Source organism: Lycium ferocissimum, chromosome 8, assembly GCF_029784015.1.
Source record: "Lycium ferocissimum isolate CSIRO_LF1 chromosome 8, AGI_CSIRO_Lferr_CH_V1, whole genome shotgun sequence".
In the NCBI taxonomy this organism is placed as follows: Eukaryota; Viridiplantae; Streptophyta; class Magnoliopsida; order Solanales; family Solanaceae; genus Lycium; species Lycium ferocissimum.
Genome location: NC_081349.1, coordinates 39,969,638 through 39,985,412, shown reverse-complemented (window position 1 = coordinate 39,985,412; position 15,775 = coordinate 39,969,638). Strand labels below are relative to the sequence as shown.

Sequence of the window (15,775 nt, the reverse complement as noted above, 5' to 3'; positions counted from 1 at the left end):
AGACTCCAAAACGTCAATATTTTATATAGAACCTAATATTTTTTTCTGCGTACAATAATGTAGGCTCAATACATCAAGAATACGTAGACGTTCGGATCGTCATTTTAGGGGTTCAAAAGGTGCCCGAAGTAAGTTTTGTTTGAAAAAACTTAGTGTTTTTTCCATACTTTGACCAACGATTAGTCGTGTGTCAAGACTCCGAAATATCAGGTTCCGGGACTCGTGTTAAGTAGACACACGACTAATCGTTGGTCAAAGTATGGAAAAAACACTAAGTTTTTTTAAACAAAACTTACTTCGGGCACCTTTTGAACACCTAAAATGACGATCCGAACGTCTACGTATCCTTGATGTATTGAGCCTACATTATTGTACGCAGAAAAAAATATCATGTTCTATATAAAATATTGACGTTTCGGAGTCTTGACACATGACTAATCGTTGGTCAAAGTATGGAAAAAACACTAAGTTTTTTCAAACAAAACTTACTTCGGGCACCTTTTGAACCCCTAAAATGACGATCCGAACGTCTACGTATTCTTGATGTATTGAGCCTACATTATTGTACGCAGAAAAAAATATCAGGTTCTATATAAAATATTGACGTTTCGGAGTCTTGACACACGACTAATCGTTGGTCAAAGTATGAAAAAAACACTAAAGTTTTTCAAACAAAACTTACTTCGGGCACCTTTTGAACCCCTAAAATGACGATCCTAACGTCTACGTATCCTTGATGTATTGAACCTACATTATTGTACGCAGAAAAAATATCGTGTTCTATATAAAATATTGAAGTTTCGGTGTCTTGACACACGACTAATCATTAGTCAAAGTATGGAAAAAACACTAAGTAGGCTCGATTACTAAGTGTTGCAAAAAAAAAAAAAAAAAAAAAAGTTTACCAAATTTTATTTTATTTTAGTGCTAGCTATAGCGCAGTAAAATACTGCGCTATGCAAAAAAAAAAAAAAATCTTTAGTGCAGTAAAATACTACGCTAAAGATAGTTTTGTAACTTTTTTTTTTATTGGGGTATTTTAGTTCACTTGATTTTTTATTGAGTCATTTTGGTTCCGGACTCGTGTTAAGTAGATGTAAGTACACATGAATATATAATTAATTGGATTAGTATAATACCGAGTGTTTATAAATTATTTTCCATAAATATGTGGATAACTAATTCTCTTATGTCTTTTGGAATAGGAAGAAAGTGCAAAATTGTTTGCAATTATGGAACATTGCTCTTTCACGCACAAATTTTGTGCGTGAAAGGCCAAACTGTTATTTTTGCAGTTTGGTCCTTTCACGCACTAAATTAGTGCGTGAAAACTACTTATGTTTTTTTTTTTTTTTTGTATTAGTTTGATTCAACTTTTTTTTTTTTTGGTCCTACAAAAGTCGCGGATTCCATTTTATTTGATCGGTTAGAATTTACGGAAAATGGTCAGATTTGCTGCTTCACTCTAGAAAAAAGTTAATGCTGTCATTCGTTATACTTTTTCACATCCATTTCATTGTTGTCCAACTTCTAGACATATTTACATCTAATTTTTTAAACTTTCATGTCTTCATTGTAATTTTTTTATGTGGCGCCTAAAGTGAAAATATGAGGATTTAACGGATTAGGAAAAAATGTGGCTAAAAATTGAACAGCGAGAACATGTATTTCGAAAAAGTATAACGAAAGACAAATATTACTTTTTTGTAAAGTGCAAGGGTAAATCTGATCCTTTTTCGTTGAATTTAATCGAATTCAATTTTTTCACTCTTTTTCCACAAGCTTCACGATTAAATGTAAATGCCTACTTCACCTTCTAGAAGGTATTTTTTCATTTTCTTTGTCGAATTCGAGATCTCTGATTAATTATTTTTAATAATTATGATGAGTAGAATAAATTGAAAGGATTATTTTTAACATAACTATCCTCGGCAAGACTCAAGAGGAGACAAATAAGGTTTGAGGGGCAACCAAGGAGGAGGTGAACACTTTCTATCCATTCACGGTAAGTCTCCAAATTAAGTAACCTATCTACTTGTCAACCTTTCCGTTTTCATCATTCATTTTTTTCCCTAGTTGTATTTGTTTATTTGTTCCCCTCGATAATTACTTCATAGATCTATTCCCTTTTACTAGTTTCTTATATTAAAAAAAATATGTTTTTTATTTTACTTCATAAAATCATAATCGAGTTGACTGTTTATCCTTTTCAGTTTGGTCATACATACGTATCTATGCATCATTTGTAATTAGTATGAACTTTCAACGAAGACCCAGCTTAGTCATACGTATACATCAATGCTAAAATAGGGTATCTAGAACCTATCAGTGTACTTTTTAATTTAAGGGAAAATTTCTAGAAATTAATACAGCCTAAAAACTATCTTCTTTTACAAGGAAAAGAAAAATAGTACTGTACAAGAGATTAGAAATTGGAATAATTATTATATTAATCAAAAGATTAATAAATAAATCTAAATAGTCGTTCATCGGTTAAATTAAAAATAGACTGTAGTTGTATAATATATGTATAATACACTATATATATGTATAATACATTATACATGTATAATATATATTTAGTACATGTATAACCTTGTACAATCAATGTATAACCTACGTACACCGGCTAGGGAAAGCAAACAACTCTCGTCTGGCTATTTGTGTAAAGATCTATTGATATTATCTAGGTACTTATCAATCTTTCCCTTTTTATATTCATCTTGGTCGCAATTTTTGTTTATTTATTTGGTTCACTTGACAATTACTTCCTCTATTCCGTTTTACTAATTTCTTATACAGTATTAAAAATAATTTTTTATCTTACTTCATAAGATCTTATTGGAGTTGACTGTTTTCTCCTTTTTCAGCTTTGTCATACGCATACATGATACAACTATGCATCATTTGCAATTATGAACTAGAGTATCTAGCAAGACTCAACTTGGTCATAGGTATACATCAATGCTAAAATAGAGTATCTAGCACCTACCATGTAACTTTTTATTTAAGAGAAAATTTATGGAAATTAAGTACTCCATAATGGCTTGCTTTACAAGGAAAAGAAAAGTAGTACCAGAAATTAGAAATTGGGCGAACTTCAAAGGTTTAATATTATCCAGATACTTGTTTAGAACTTACGATATTTTCTTATTAAGGAGTACTTTAATAAGCACCATCTAGAAAACACTTCATAGGCACCAATTGATCAAATGTAAAACGAAATAGGGCCAAATATACCCTGTACTATTAGAAATGGTTTAAATATACTTCTCGTTATATTTCGAACCAAATATACTCCTTTCATTATACTTTCGGTCTAAATATACCCCTCTCTTTATACTTTAGCATTAATTTATCCTTATTTTTAATGGAACGACATGTGTCAGCTCAAGAAAGGCCCACCCCAAATTTTTTACTCATTACTCGATCCAATTCCAGAATGGCGTGAATTTCTTTGCTTTGAAATTGGGTGGGGTAGTGGGTAAAAACATTGGAGCGGGTCTTTTTATTTCTGAGCTGACACGTGTTATTCCGTTAAAAATAAGGGTAAATTAGTGTCAACGTATAAGAAAGTGAGGTATTTTTGGACCGGAAGTATAACAGAAAAAGTATATTTGGATTGAAAGTATAACGAGGGATATATTTAAATATTTCTAACAATACAAGGGTATATTTGGCCCCTTTCCGAATGTAAAATTATAAGGACGAGTTTGGCCCATGTTAAGCACGTGAATAACCACACCATCCAAAACTTTTCATTCAAACCAAAATGAACACTCTATTCAATTTCAATTCAACAGGTGATCAATTTTCAACCTTATAAGCAAAAGGACATGTCTCCTAAGGTTGGTTGTGTAAGTTTACCAAAGATTCCAAAAGTCAAATTGAAAATGAAATAGATCAAGAACTTACAATATACACAAAAAAAATTTAAGATTTGTTTTTCTCCTTGTGTTTAAATTCACAAAACTGGTGCAAGAATTTTCAGGACTGAGGCAACTCACAATCCAACTCCAGCTAATACCTTATTCACTTTGTTACTTTTTGAATAAGGGGATAAAATATCGCTTGTAAAGTTAGAAGGGAAAATGTGCAAATATACCCCTCAACTTTGCGATTTAGAGCAGATATACCCCCGTTATAAAAGTGGTGTAAATATAACTCTGCCGTTACAAAATGGTGCAAATATACCCTTTTTGCTGACGGATTTTAAAAAAAAATTATTTAGTTTATTTTTTAATTAAAAAAAATATCACGTGACTTTAAAAAAAAATCAACCCATTTTTTTTGAATAGATATATTTTTCTAAAGCAACGTGATAATTTTTTTTTGGTGGGTCGGGTCTAGTTCATTGAAAATAATAGGTAGACTTTTTTTTTTTTTTAAAGCCACGAAGATACTTTTTTAAACGAACCAGACCCGATCCACCAGAGTTTTTTTTACCATGTGGCCACCCGATCCACTAGAGTTTTTTTTACCATGTGGCGTTAGAAAAATATGCCTTCTAAAAATGAGTAGATTTTTTTTTTTAAAGCCACATCGCATTTTTTTAAATTAAGCTAAATGATTTTTTTCAAAAAATTCTGTTAGTGAAAAGGGTATATTTGCTCTATTTGTGTAAGGGCAGGGGTATATTTGCACCATTTTGTAACGACAAGGATATATATACACCACTTTTTTAACGGAGGCATATCTATTCTAAATCGCAAAGTTGAGGGGTATATTTTCACCTTGCCCAAGTTAGAATGCGTAATTGACTTTTCCGAATAAGTTTAGAAGGACCACTTATGTTATTTCACTTACCTTTTTTACTTTATTTTTTCCTTCTCCTTAATTGGGTTTTTTCGTCCAATAAAAGCATGACATGTGACTTTTTAAAGCTGAAAATGAAGTTTTAGCAGATGAATATGGCTAGTTTTAACTGGTGAAGGGTAAATATTGCTCTAAAGTATATCTGCAGGGTATATTTGTTGAAAAAAAATATAAGGAAGGGCAAATATAGCTTATTTTTGAGTGGCAAATATGATTTTTTTTTATATTGAAGCTTCTTAGTATGTAAGGGAAATAGACAGTCCAGATTCTTTTATTCTTTCATTTCCTTTGTTTATTTTTTGTTTTTGTTTTTTAAATATTATATTTCCCGAGTTATCGCTATTACACATAAAAATAGAGGAGAACAATTTGGATCTGTCAAAGTTTTACTTCGAAACTTGAGCTTGTCGCTTGCTAATGATTTTTCTAATTCCGATTCTTTTCAAGTGGTAACCTTGTGCTGTGATTAGACTTTTTTTTTTTGGCATAGAGTAACCTTGTGCTATTGTTAGACTTTTTTAACATAATAAATTGTAAAGAGAAGTGGACATGGACATAACAAGTGGCGCGAGCCCAAGACTTTTCTAACCCAAAAATAAATTTTTGGAATCAAACTAACCCGTTAAAAAAAAAAAAAATTAAAGTAGGCTTCACGCACATAATCTGTGCGTGAAAGGACCAAAGTGTACATTTAAAGTTTTTCTCCTTTCATGCACAGAATCTGTGCGTGAAACCCTTCCCCGGGGCACCCCAACCTTTCTTTACAAATCAAACTCAAAATTAAGCTTTTTTCCATACTTTGACAGAAAATTAGTCACGTTTCAAAACACTGGAATATAAATATTTTATATAGAACTTAATATTTTTTTTTAGTGTACAATAATATCGACTCATTACATCAAGTATACATATACATTTAGATCGTCGTTTTCGGGGTTGTAAAGTGCTCCGAAGTAAGTTTAAAAACTTGTTATACATATACATTTAAATCGTCGTTATATGGTTCTAATTAATATAGGACGTCGCACGAGTTATTATTAATCGACAATAAATACTAAAATAACTAATTATCATTAAAAAATAATACCCAAAAATATATATAATATTAACATAAAATGTACATTTTATTTACAAATATACAATCTCCTAAGGCCTAAGGATCCTCCTAACCCCACTACCCTCAGTATTATCAGGATCCTCTCTCCTCCTCTTAATGACAGGATGATTTATGCCATGATCATCCTTTCTTCCCTTCTTCAGGCCCTGGGTGAAAATATGCTTCCTGTGGGAGACGGCGACGGTCTCCACCTGAGTAGCCTTAGTAGACGCCTCAGGAGATGACTCAATCGAAGGAGACTGGACCACAGGAGCAGAAGAATGAACCTGAAATAACATATAAACAATTTAATGTTTCATAAACTAAACATGAAATAACATATAAACAATTATTTAATAAATTATTTCTTTGTAAAAAAATAAACACAGGCGTGTCGACAGCCTCCCGAGATGGTCGGTCGAGGGCTCCTTAGCCGGCTCCTCAACGGTCTCCCGAGCGCTACCCGGAGGCCGTGGGCCGGAGGTGGAGACGGGTCAATCTGAACAAGAGGAGACGGGTCCAAGGGCGCAGAAGAATGAACCTATAATACATGTAAATAATTTAGTTTAGATTAATAAAATAATTAATTAATACATTATTTTATTGTAAAAAAATAAACCTGTGTGTCGATGGGCTCCTGAGATGGCATGTGAGAGGGCTCCTGAGCGGCCCGCGGAGCCGGAGATGCAGATGGTGCCGTAGGCCTGGCTGTAGGACGAAGAAAGTAGTCATCAAAAATAATATCCAAGTTTATGTCCTCATCTCCGTCTCCCATATGTAGATCACTGCGGCACCGTGGAAATAATGACCAAGGATCATAATGTGGGAACATCTCTGGCGTATATCCAGGTCTCTGTGAAGTCGACGGCCTGGAAGAAGAAGTCGACGGGATATCTATAGCCGACGAAACCTGACGAGCTATATCGTCAGGCTCATCTACTAGACCTCTGCCAGCCCGACCACCTCTATCAGCCCTACCACCCTCTGGAACACCCTGCGGTACAAAGCCGGGAACATCCTCATCGACACGATGCCACTCGTGCCCGTGTCATACCGTAGCCTGTGCCGAACTATCCGTGCTGCATATGTCGCTATCCCGGGGTCAGTGGACTCCGTACTGGGAATGCTCTCATGGCGTATCATCAGACTTATCCGTAGCTGCACATATTTGCAAATTTTAAGAATTGAATAAATTCGTAAAGTAATACATAATAAGACGATGGATTAAGTTTAAGACTAATAAAACTTACCAGCGCCTCATAGCTCCCCGAGAGTGATGCATATCCCGCCATCGTGACGCGGCGTTGAGGGGTTGGTAATCAAGGAGCGAGTGATATGCATGTACCACGTCATGTACTCATGGACCGGAGTGTCATGTCCGACCGCCGCTAGAGTCGTCATCCTCGCGTCCCATGCATCGACTTTCTGGTGCATATGCGCCCGCCATGCCGTATTGTCGATCGAATGCTCGTCCCTGGTATAGTGGGTGTGCTCCCAATGTGTAGCCGCGGGTATGTTCTGTACATGCCCAAATTGCCGTAACACGCGATCGGGCGCGTGATGCTCAACGATGTCCATATGGATCAACGGACACCGTGCCATCCACACGTGCTCACCATGACCCTACAAAACGCGGCGGTACCGACCCAAAATCGATCATACGGCGTCCATATGAAAGCCTCTAAAAGGAATTTAACTAGTTAACAATAAAAGACTAACAAAAATAACAAACTAATGTTAAATAAAAAAAAAAACTTACCTCGGGCGCCGTCATGCGGTCTAACTGATCCCTAAACGGGAGAATGATATGGTGCGTCTCCACACCTCTGGTACGGCCTCGCGACCATCTCGCGCGCGTATGGCATATCCTCGGCAACATAGTCATCGGGGAGGGTGGCAACATGGGGCCGAAAAGGTCTCAACCTAGTCCACACCCATATCTGTCATAGTCATCAAAAAAATTATTTATCAGTCGTCGTTTCGAAACAAAAAAATTTAGTGTTTTATTACACACACTTAAATATATTACCTGAAGAAGAGGGCTAAATGCAGCGACCTCAAGCCTCTCACCCATAGAGGCTCGATCAAATTCTCTGTACATGTAAGCCGAGGGCGGCGCGCCCAACCGTAACATCCCCCGGTCAGATCCTCAATAAAGAGCAGATGCCTCATGCTCATATCCGCACCCGACGTGTTCGGGAACATGATGCCCCTGATTATGATGAGAAGATATAAGCGAGCACGTTGGTCAACATCAGCCTGGGGCGTCGCCTCGTCAATCGGATCCTGCAGATCTACGAGGCGCAAGTGAGCATGGAGGGAGCACCGCAACAACCGACTCCGTCCAAGCATATCCCTCTGCTGAGGCACGAAACCAGTGAGCCTAGTCAACTCTCGAGGATACGGCAGCATCTGCGGAGGCTCCACTCTATACAATGCTTGTCCATCAATCTGTAGACCAAAGATCACCTCGACATCCTGCAGGGTGATGGTAGCCTCGCCAGTGCGGAGATGAAGTTTATGGGTCTCCGGTCGCCAACGCTCAATCATGGCCGTCACTAGAGCCCTATCGTGCACAAGCCGACCAACCTCGATCCACCGGTAGATACCGCCCCGACGTAGTATATCTATGACACGAGGATGTGGGGGAATAGCCTCTAGAATATCCCATGCTGACTCTCCCGAAGGGGTATAGACCACTCTATTAGAGGATACCGGTGCATCCCATACATACTGGGACCTATGCTCATGCTCATCCATTCATGCTCGAAGGGCCCCAGCTCCATGGAGGTGTCCTATCTATTTTAGGCATTTTAAATTAATGATCAATACATGAAGTAAGGATTAAAGTGGTATATTTTTTACGCATTTTAAATTAATCATTATGTTTTTAATTAATCTCTAATACGTAGTATTAGTTATGTAATCTTTTACCGAGAAATTATACAAAGGATTGAATCCTAAACTAAGGATTTTCAATTTCTAATTAGCAAATAAATAAATTAACAATTAAAGATATAAAGATTAATAATTAACAAATCAAAAAATTAACAATTAGCTAGCAAACAATTAGCATATAATTAATAAATAAACAATTAACTAACTAATCAAATAATTAACAAATTATTAACAAATAAACAATTGGCTTAACAAAAACTAAATAAATAATTAGCTAGTCTAACAATTGAAATAACTAATCTAACAATTACCAAATACTAAATAAACAATTAACAAATTAACAACAAATAACAAAAAATGAAAAAAAAATGAAAAAACGGGCAGAAACACCCCTTTTGCGCACAAAAAAAGTGCGTAAAAGTTTTTTTTTGTCCATATTCGCAAATAATACACAATAGTAATGCTTAGGTTAATAATGTAATAGAAAAATCATAGTAAAATACCTAGATTGAAGCTTTGATTTTGAGTTTTTGAATTGAATTATACGCCGCTTTATTGCGAAGAAACTTGTTCCTAGACTTCAATATACCAAAAATATTGACTTTTGGGTTGGAAATCAACAAGAAAACGATGTTTTTGATCGCGTGAGACCTCGAAAAGCGACCTTTAATGGCTGATTTTTTTTTTTTTTTGGAATTGGGGGACCAATGGTAGGGAAGAAGGAAGGGGTCCCGATTTATTTCAGGTCTTTTACGTTTATGCATTGCGTAAGTTAACTTAAGTGTAAAACTACCCTTTGATCCTTTTACGCACATAATCTGTGCGTAAAACCTATTTTAGTTTTTTTTTTTTTTAATGGGTTGTTTTAGTTCCAAAAATTTATTTTTGGGTAAAAAAGTCTTGGTTCCCAAGTGGCGCAGGTGAAAGAAGTATACTTGCAGTCTTTGCCTTAGCATGCTAGCAGCACGTAAAATCACTAAAAGTTTCTAAAGGGTTAGATTGCGTGAACGATCACTTAACTTATGGTAATCGACCATTATATTAAAGTAATCTATCTTTTTTGGTCATTCAAAAGTTATTTTACTTTACCTAATTCACTTCAATGACCATCTTAGCTGAATTTTGTACGGAGAAAATGACGTGACAAGTTTAGTTTTATAGTTAAAACGCCAATTTAATCCATCCTAACCAGAGGCGAATTCAGGATTTTAAGAGGATGGGTTCACCATTTTAAAAAAAATTAAAAAAAATAAAAGGAAGTGTATTTAGTTGGGTTCAATCCCACGACCTTAAGGGATTAAACTGGGCTTAACAATGCTTCCTTTCACTAGTTTGACCACGTATTTCTTGATTAATATTAGATATATTTTAAGAATTATATACATAATATACCGAGTTTAGTCGGGTGATCATGTGTTCACGTGACTCATTTTTTATGCCTAAATTCGCCCCTGATCCTAACGCCGATCCACTACCTGAACTGACCCATCCCTTTTATTCAAATGAAAAAGAAGCTCAAGCGCTCATATTTCTGATCATTTTTTGGAATAAAAAGGGAGAGCGTAAGTATGAGCGATTGGGAATTTTTTGGAATGAAAAGGGAGAACGAAAATATGAGTGTTTGAGCAGTTATTTGGGAAAAAAAAGGAAGAGCACAAATATGAACACTAGAGCATTTTTTTTTTTTTAATAAAAAGGGGTGAGTATTGGTTGAGTTTTAAATTGGTCCAGTTCATAAATTAGTGTTTTAACTATTTTTTTAAAAGAACATTAAACTTGTCACGTCTTTAATTCTCTGAGAAATACAAAGTCCAGCTAAGATGACCATTAAAATGAACTAGGTAAAGTAAGATGACTTTTGAAAAATATAAAAAAAAATCGATGAATTTGATGACCAATTATCACAATGTACGTGACCACTCAGCAAATCTACTCAAAATCTGGGGTATTATGACTTATATATTAATATATACTGAGAAGGTGTGTTCACGTGTACTGGAGCTTGTTCTAGAGTAACATTTTACATATTTTTTATTTAAAAATCTCAACAGACAACTCACACATATATACTAAAACGACCAGTCAACTCACATATGCAATTTATCATGCGCATACATACAGTATGAATAATAACTGAACATGTAATCCATCATACATTTAGCCTATAATGTTAAACTCGCATATGAGAGATACCTATAACATTATACTAGCATGGGAGGATGTATATATAAGATAGACATGGTATAGAGAAAACATGCGAGACCTGTGTAATATCACCAATACAAACACACAAACATAACATATGTGGCCCCGGTACCCGAATATGTTCTCGTCACACCATGACTCACATATAAGATACCCCTCGTTAAAGAGTCCCACATCGGATGAAAAAGGGACGGATGGTCTCCTTATATGGACTTGGGCAATCCTCCCCTCATGAATTAGCTTTTGGGGTTGAGTTAGGCCCAAAATTCATTTTTATACATGGTAACAGAGCAGACAAGGGTCCTGGGATCGAGTATCACCGCCAACACTACAAGAAAGTATAGAAATCACAATAATTTTTTTTTACATTTGGCAACAACTTAATTTTATTATTGGCAAATGATTTTTTTTGTTGCCAAAGAATTTATTTTTGTTGCCATAGTATTGATTGTTGCAAAAACTTTTACGAGAAAAAAAAAGTTGTTGCACGTCATTGCAATAATGTAGTTGGGAAAAGTTCATGCAATAATTTTTTTTTTGTTGCCAAAAGTACTTTTTGCAACAATAATCAATCTATGGCAACAAAATTTTTTTGTTGCTAGAGATATTTTTTCTTGTAGTGCAATCATAATAAAAAAATAATTTTCACGTGCTTGACCCAAGAAACAGCTACTACAATATTTAGCTCCCTGTAGTCGTGGACAGTGAGCGGATCAGCCAACTTGTTCATTACCGATCTGCAATCATCCAAGAGAGGTGAGCAATGAATATTATGGTTATGTAATAGATTAACAATCTCACTTAGATCAACAACAATATGGAGTGGAGTAAGATTGTGTGTCAGTGCAAGAAGTAGGCACTTTGAACCCAATGATCGTACTAGAAATTAACGTGATTACTAGGGGAAAATTTCCGATGACACCAACTTGACAGTATTTCCATCCCTTGGTAATATTTGACTTAGTGCGAGAGACTGTCGAGTGAGTGATAAGGACCCTATGACCATATATTGTATCTAGAAATTTTGCGAGTATCTTGAGAATGAAAAATTCTCCAAGATATGCTTGCAAGGAGGGATTTATTTTTGTACGAAGATCCTGTATGTCCAAACTCACCATTATCTTTGGGTTCGTGACAGTCTTCCACTTAATTTGGAAAAAAAATATGTTACGTAGCCGTCATATAGGAAAATTAAGATGGGACATGGAGATTTAATGGAGTAGGGGTAAATATGGATTTTTTTTTTAGAGTACAAGGACAAATATGATCCTAAAATTAGATGGCAAGGGCAAATATGTTGAAAAAGTATAACGTAGGGCAAATATAATTTATTTGTGAGAGTACAAGGACAAATCTGACCATTTCCGTTATTAAAAATAATTAATCATAAATCTCAAAATCGATACTTTGAAGGTAAAGAGAGTCTTTACATTTAATTGTGGAGCTTGCGGGAAAAAAGCGAAAAAAAAATGAATTAGGTTAAATTCAAACCAACCAAATGACAATGAGAAGGGTTAAAAGCTTACCCGCATCATGTGTTTACACGTGATTTAGTTAAGTTAACCATAGTTCATAAAACTTAAAAGATAAACTAAGGTTCTAATTTTTTGAACAAAAAAAATTAAAAATGAAGTAAAGGCAATAACGTAAGTTAGAAAGGTCTATTTCTTTTATTTCCTGTGCTCTTCTTCTTGGGGAAGCCGGTTTTGCATTTTATTTCTTTGGTCTCTTGTTTCCCCATTGGAATTCACAAAGTTAACTCCGAAGGATATTGTTGGGAGTTCACATATGAAATTTTTTATTATTCTAATTCGCTTAGAAAATGAAATTCTTCATGTAGAATGATTTGATATTGCTATTATTATGAGACATTATTTGATTAAAAGGAGAAACTAGGGAAGGTTTTCGTTGCTTTTAGAAAGTACCATATCATTTATACACATTTGTAAAAAATTCTTGATTGCTTTTGTTTATACTGCTAATGCTAATGTCCAGTTGGTAATGAAATATGATGAATGAAAAGAGTTCATGTTTGCAATGGCCAGTAATGGCCTTTGTGTTGTGGTTAGCAGCAGCCGTAGTCCTAGATTGACTTAAGGGAGAATAGAACGATCATTAAGTTTTTGATATTATTGTTAATTAAGATCGCGTGCAAAACACATTATATTGTAGTTAACTATGATAAACTTTAATAGCTGCAGCTAAATGGAGTGACATATGTCATTTATTTATTAGCTGAATATAAACACCCGATGAAAGTAACTTCCACCGGAGCATGACAGCCGCATGTTAGGCAAAATAGCGATTATGACTTCCAACCAAATACCAATAATTCAAGCAAAGGCGTCCCCATTGTCCTAAAATGGAAAGTCCATTTTCTAGCTATCCCAACGAGAATAGAAATTAATTGGAAGTGGACAAATTTTTACAAATTGTCGCTGCACATAGACATTCAACAATTTGCGCGGAAACATAAGAATGATGTTGTCTATATATAAATTACCAAGACTATATTCCATCTCCAACCCAAAAGCAATATTTCCATAATCTCTGTTTCTAACATATGCACACTCTCTTTCTATTATGGCAGCTTCCTACAACCCTGATGAGGTGGTCACCGATTTCTACCCTTTCTATCGACTCTATAAAGATGGTCGAGTAGAGCGTTTCTACGAACTTTATGTTATAACTGAAGTTCCACCATCGCCAGAAGATCCTGCCACGGGTGTATCATCCAAAGACGTGAATATCTTTCCTCATGTCTCCGCTAGGCTTTACCTTCCAAAGAACACCACAAGCAATCAAAAGCTGCCCGTCTTAGTGTATTCCCATGGTGGAGGACTTGTGTTGGGATCTGCCTTCTTCAAAACGGAACACTGTTACCTCAACCATTTGGTTTCTGAATCAAACTGCGTCGCTATCTCTGTAAATTACAGGTATGGGCAGGTTGAGCTGAATTTGACTCGCACAAGAGTCACTAAGTTCTAATTTCTTTGTTTGTTCTTTTATAATTTCTTAAGTACCTAATATATTTTTTTAATTATGACTCCTGTTTCAATTTATATGAACCCATTTGGCTAGGCACAAAGTTCAAGAAAGGATGAAGATTTTTAAACTTGTGGTGTTAAATGAGTCACATATATTTTGTGTGGCTACAAATCATTGCCTAAAGATAAATTGTTTTCAAATATATAAATGAGTTATTCTTTTTGGCACAGACTAATAAGGAAATAAGATCATATAAATTGAAACGAAGGGAGTATCGAACAAAAATATATATACTATCTTTCTAAAAATATTTCGACACGCATTTTCATGAGTCCATTTGAGCTACATAGCAGCCCAATTTTTAGATAAGCGGGCCAAAATGAGTTGAGCTAATAAATGAGCGAATCAACTTGAATGAGTTGGACGAATCAGGTTTTTATGGTCTAACTTTGCCACCGTTAATTACAGGCTTGCCCCAGAAAATGACTTGCCGACACTTTACCAAGATTGTTGGGATGCCCTTCAATGGGTTGCTTCACACGCTGATGCTACCACCGTTAACAAAGAACCATGGATAGAAAACCACGGTGATTTTAACAGAATGTTTGTAGCAGGGGACAGTGCTGGGGGCAATATAGTTTATAACATAGTCATGAGTGCCGGTAGAGAAAGCTTAATAGGAGATGTGAAGCTCTTGGGTGCCATCTTGGCTTTCCCTTTCTTTTTGTTCCCATCGCTCGAAAACATTGAGCACACTATGATCTACAAGCTTTGGAATACCATTTGCCGGCCGTCTGAGCAGGGAATTAATAGCCCAATGGCTAATCCAGAAAAGAGCCCGAGCTTATCTAGATTAGGGTGCTTGAGACTTTTCGTGTGTAGTGGGGAGAAAGATGACCTCATCCCAAGAGAAATTGTAATTCAATTCGTCGAAGTTGTAAAGGAAAGTGAGTGGAAAGGAGAGATAGAGTTCATTGAGGTTGAAGGTGAAGGTCACTGCTTTCAGGCTGCTAATCCTGAAGCTGAGAAAGCTAAAGATCTGATCAAGAACATGGCTTCTTTCATCCGACGGAAGTGATTGGACATGTGTCCTAGGAGTTACTACTATTATTATTGATTCTTCTAATCGTGAAAATTGGCGATGAGTAATATTTACACTAAACATGTTTAATGGTGAATATTTTCTTGGAAGTGTTCTCTTGTGCCTCTAAACTGTTAGAAGCTGTTATGTATAGTACTGCTTACTATTGGTTATGGATTATATGTGAAGCTTGTTGAGCATTAAACAAAGGGTTGAGGCATGTTTGCCAAACTATTTAATACTGTATTCATTAAGAAAATGTCAGACATGGTATTCACCAAATTGTCCTTTTAAGTCAATTTTTCTGTATACATACAGGGGTAATATGCTTTACATATGAATTCTAAAACGGACACATGAAAGTAGTGCTATTAGGGTGGGTTTCTTATAAACTTATTACTCTGCTAAGTTGTATTGCAGAAGCTAATTGGAGGTACACATGAGTCTATATGAAAAAAGGAGGCATGTGAATTTTGGATACGGAATGGTTATTAGAAAAAAAATAGAATCTTTTACCTAGCAATACAAAATGGGCCCTAATTACCTATCTAACGAGAGAACCACGCTTTCAAAAAGGGTCATTTGCACTTCTGTCCATATTTTGTGCTGGTCTTTAATTTTTGCATTTTTGGCTTTCAAAATTAAACTTATGCCTAGAAAGCAGATAACTAAATCTACCACGTTGCTTTATT

The 15,775-nt window shown here is 35.4% G+C and overlaps 1 protein-coding gene across 1 annotated transcript; it reads left to right on the top strand.

Annotated features, from left to right (window-relative positions):
* Window positions 1-13,505: 13,505 nt before the first annotated feature.
* LOC132068438 (2-hydroxyisoflavanone dehydratase-like) lies at window positions 13,506-15,292 on the top strand. Its single transcript, XM_059462020.1, has 2 exons — window positions 13,506-13,950; window positions 14,471-15,292. Exons 1-2 carry the CDS (start codon window positions 13,598-13,600, stop codon window positions 15,078-15,080), a joined length of 963 nt encoding a protein of 320 aa, XP_059318003.1. The 5' UTR covers window positions 13,506-13,597; the 3' UTR covers window positions 15,081-15,292.
* The last annotated feature ends 483 nt before the right edge of the window (window positions 15,293-15,775 follow it).

What these genes read in the sequence shown, in the direction of transcription:
- LOC132068438 (XM_059462020.1), top strand. Translation starts at nt 13,598, where the DNA reads ATGGCAGCTTCCTACAACCCTGATGAGGTGGTCACCGATTTCTACCCT. An exon ending in GCTATCTCTGTAAATTACAG is followed by an intron (nt 13,951 to 14,470) that starts GTATGGGCAGGT and finishes CGTTAATTACAG; the next exon opens with GCTTGCCCCAGAAAATGACT.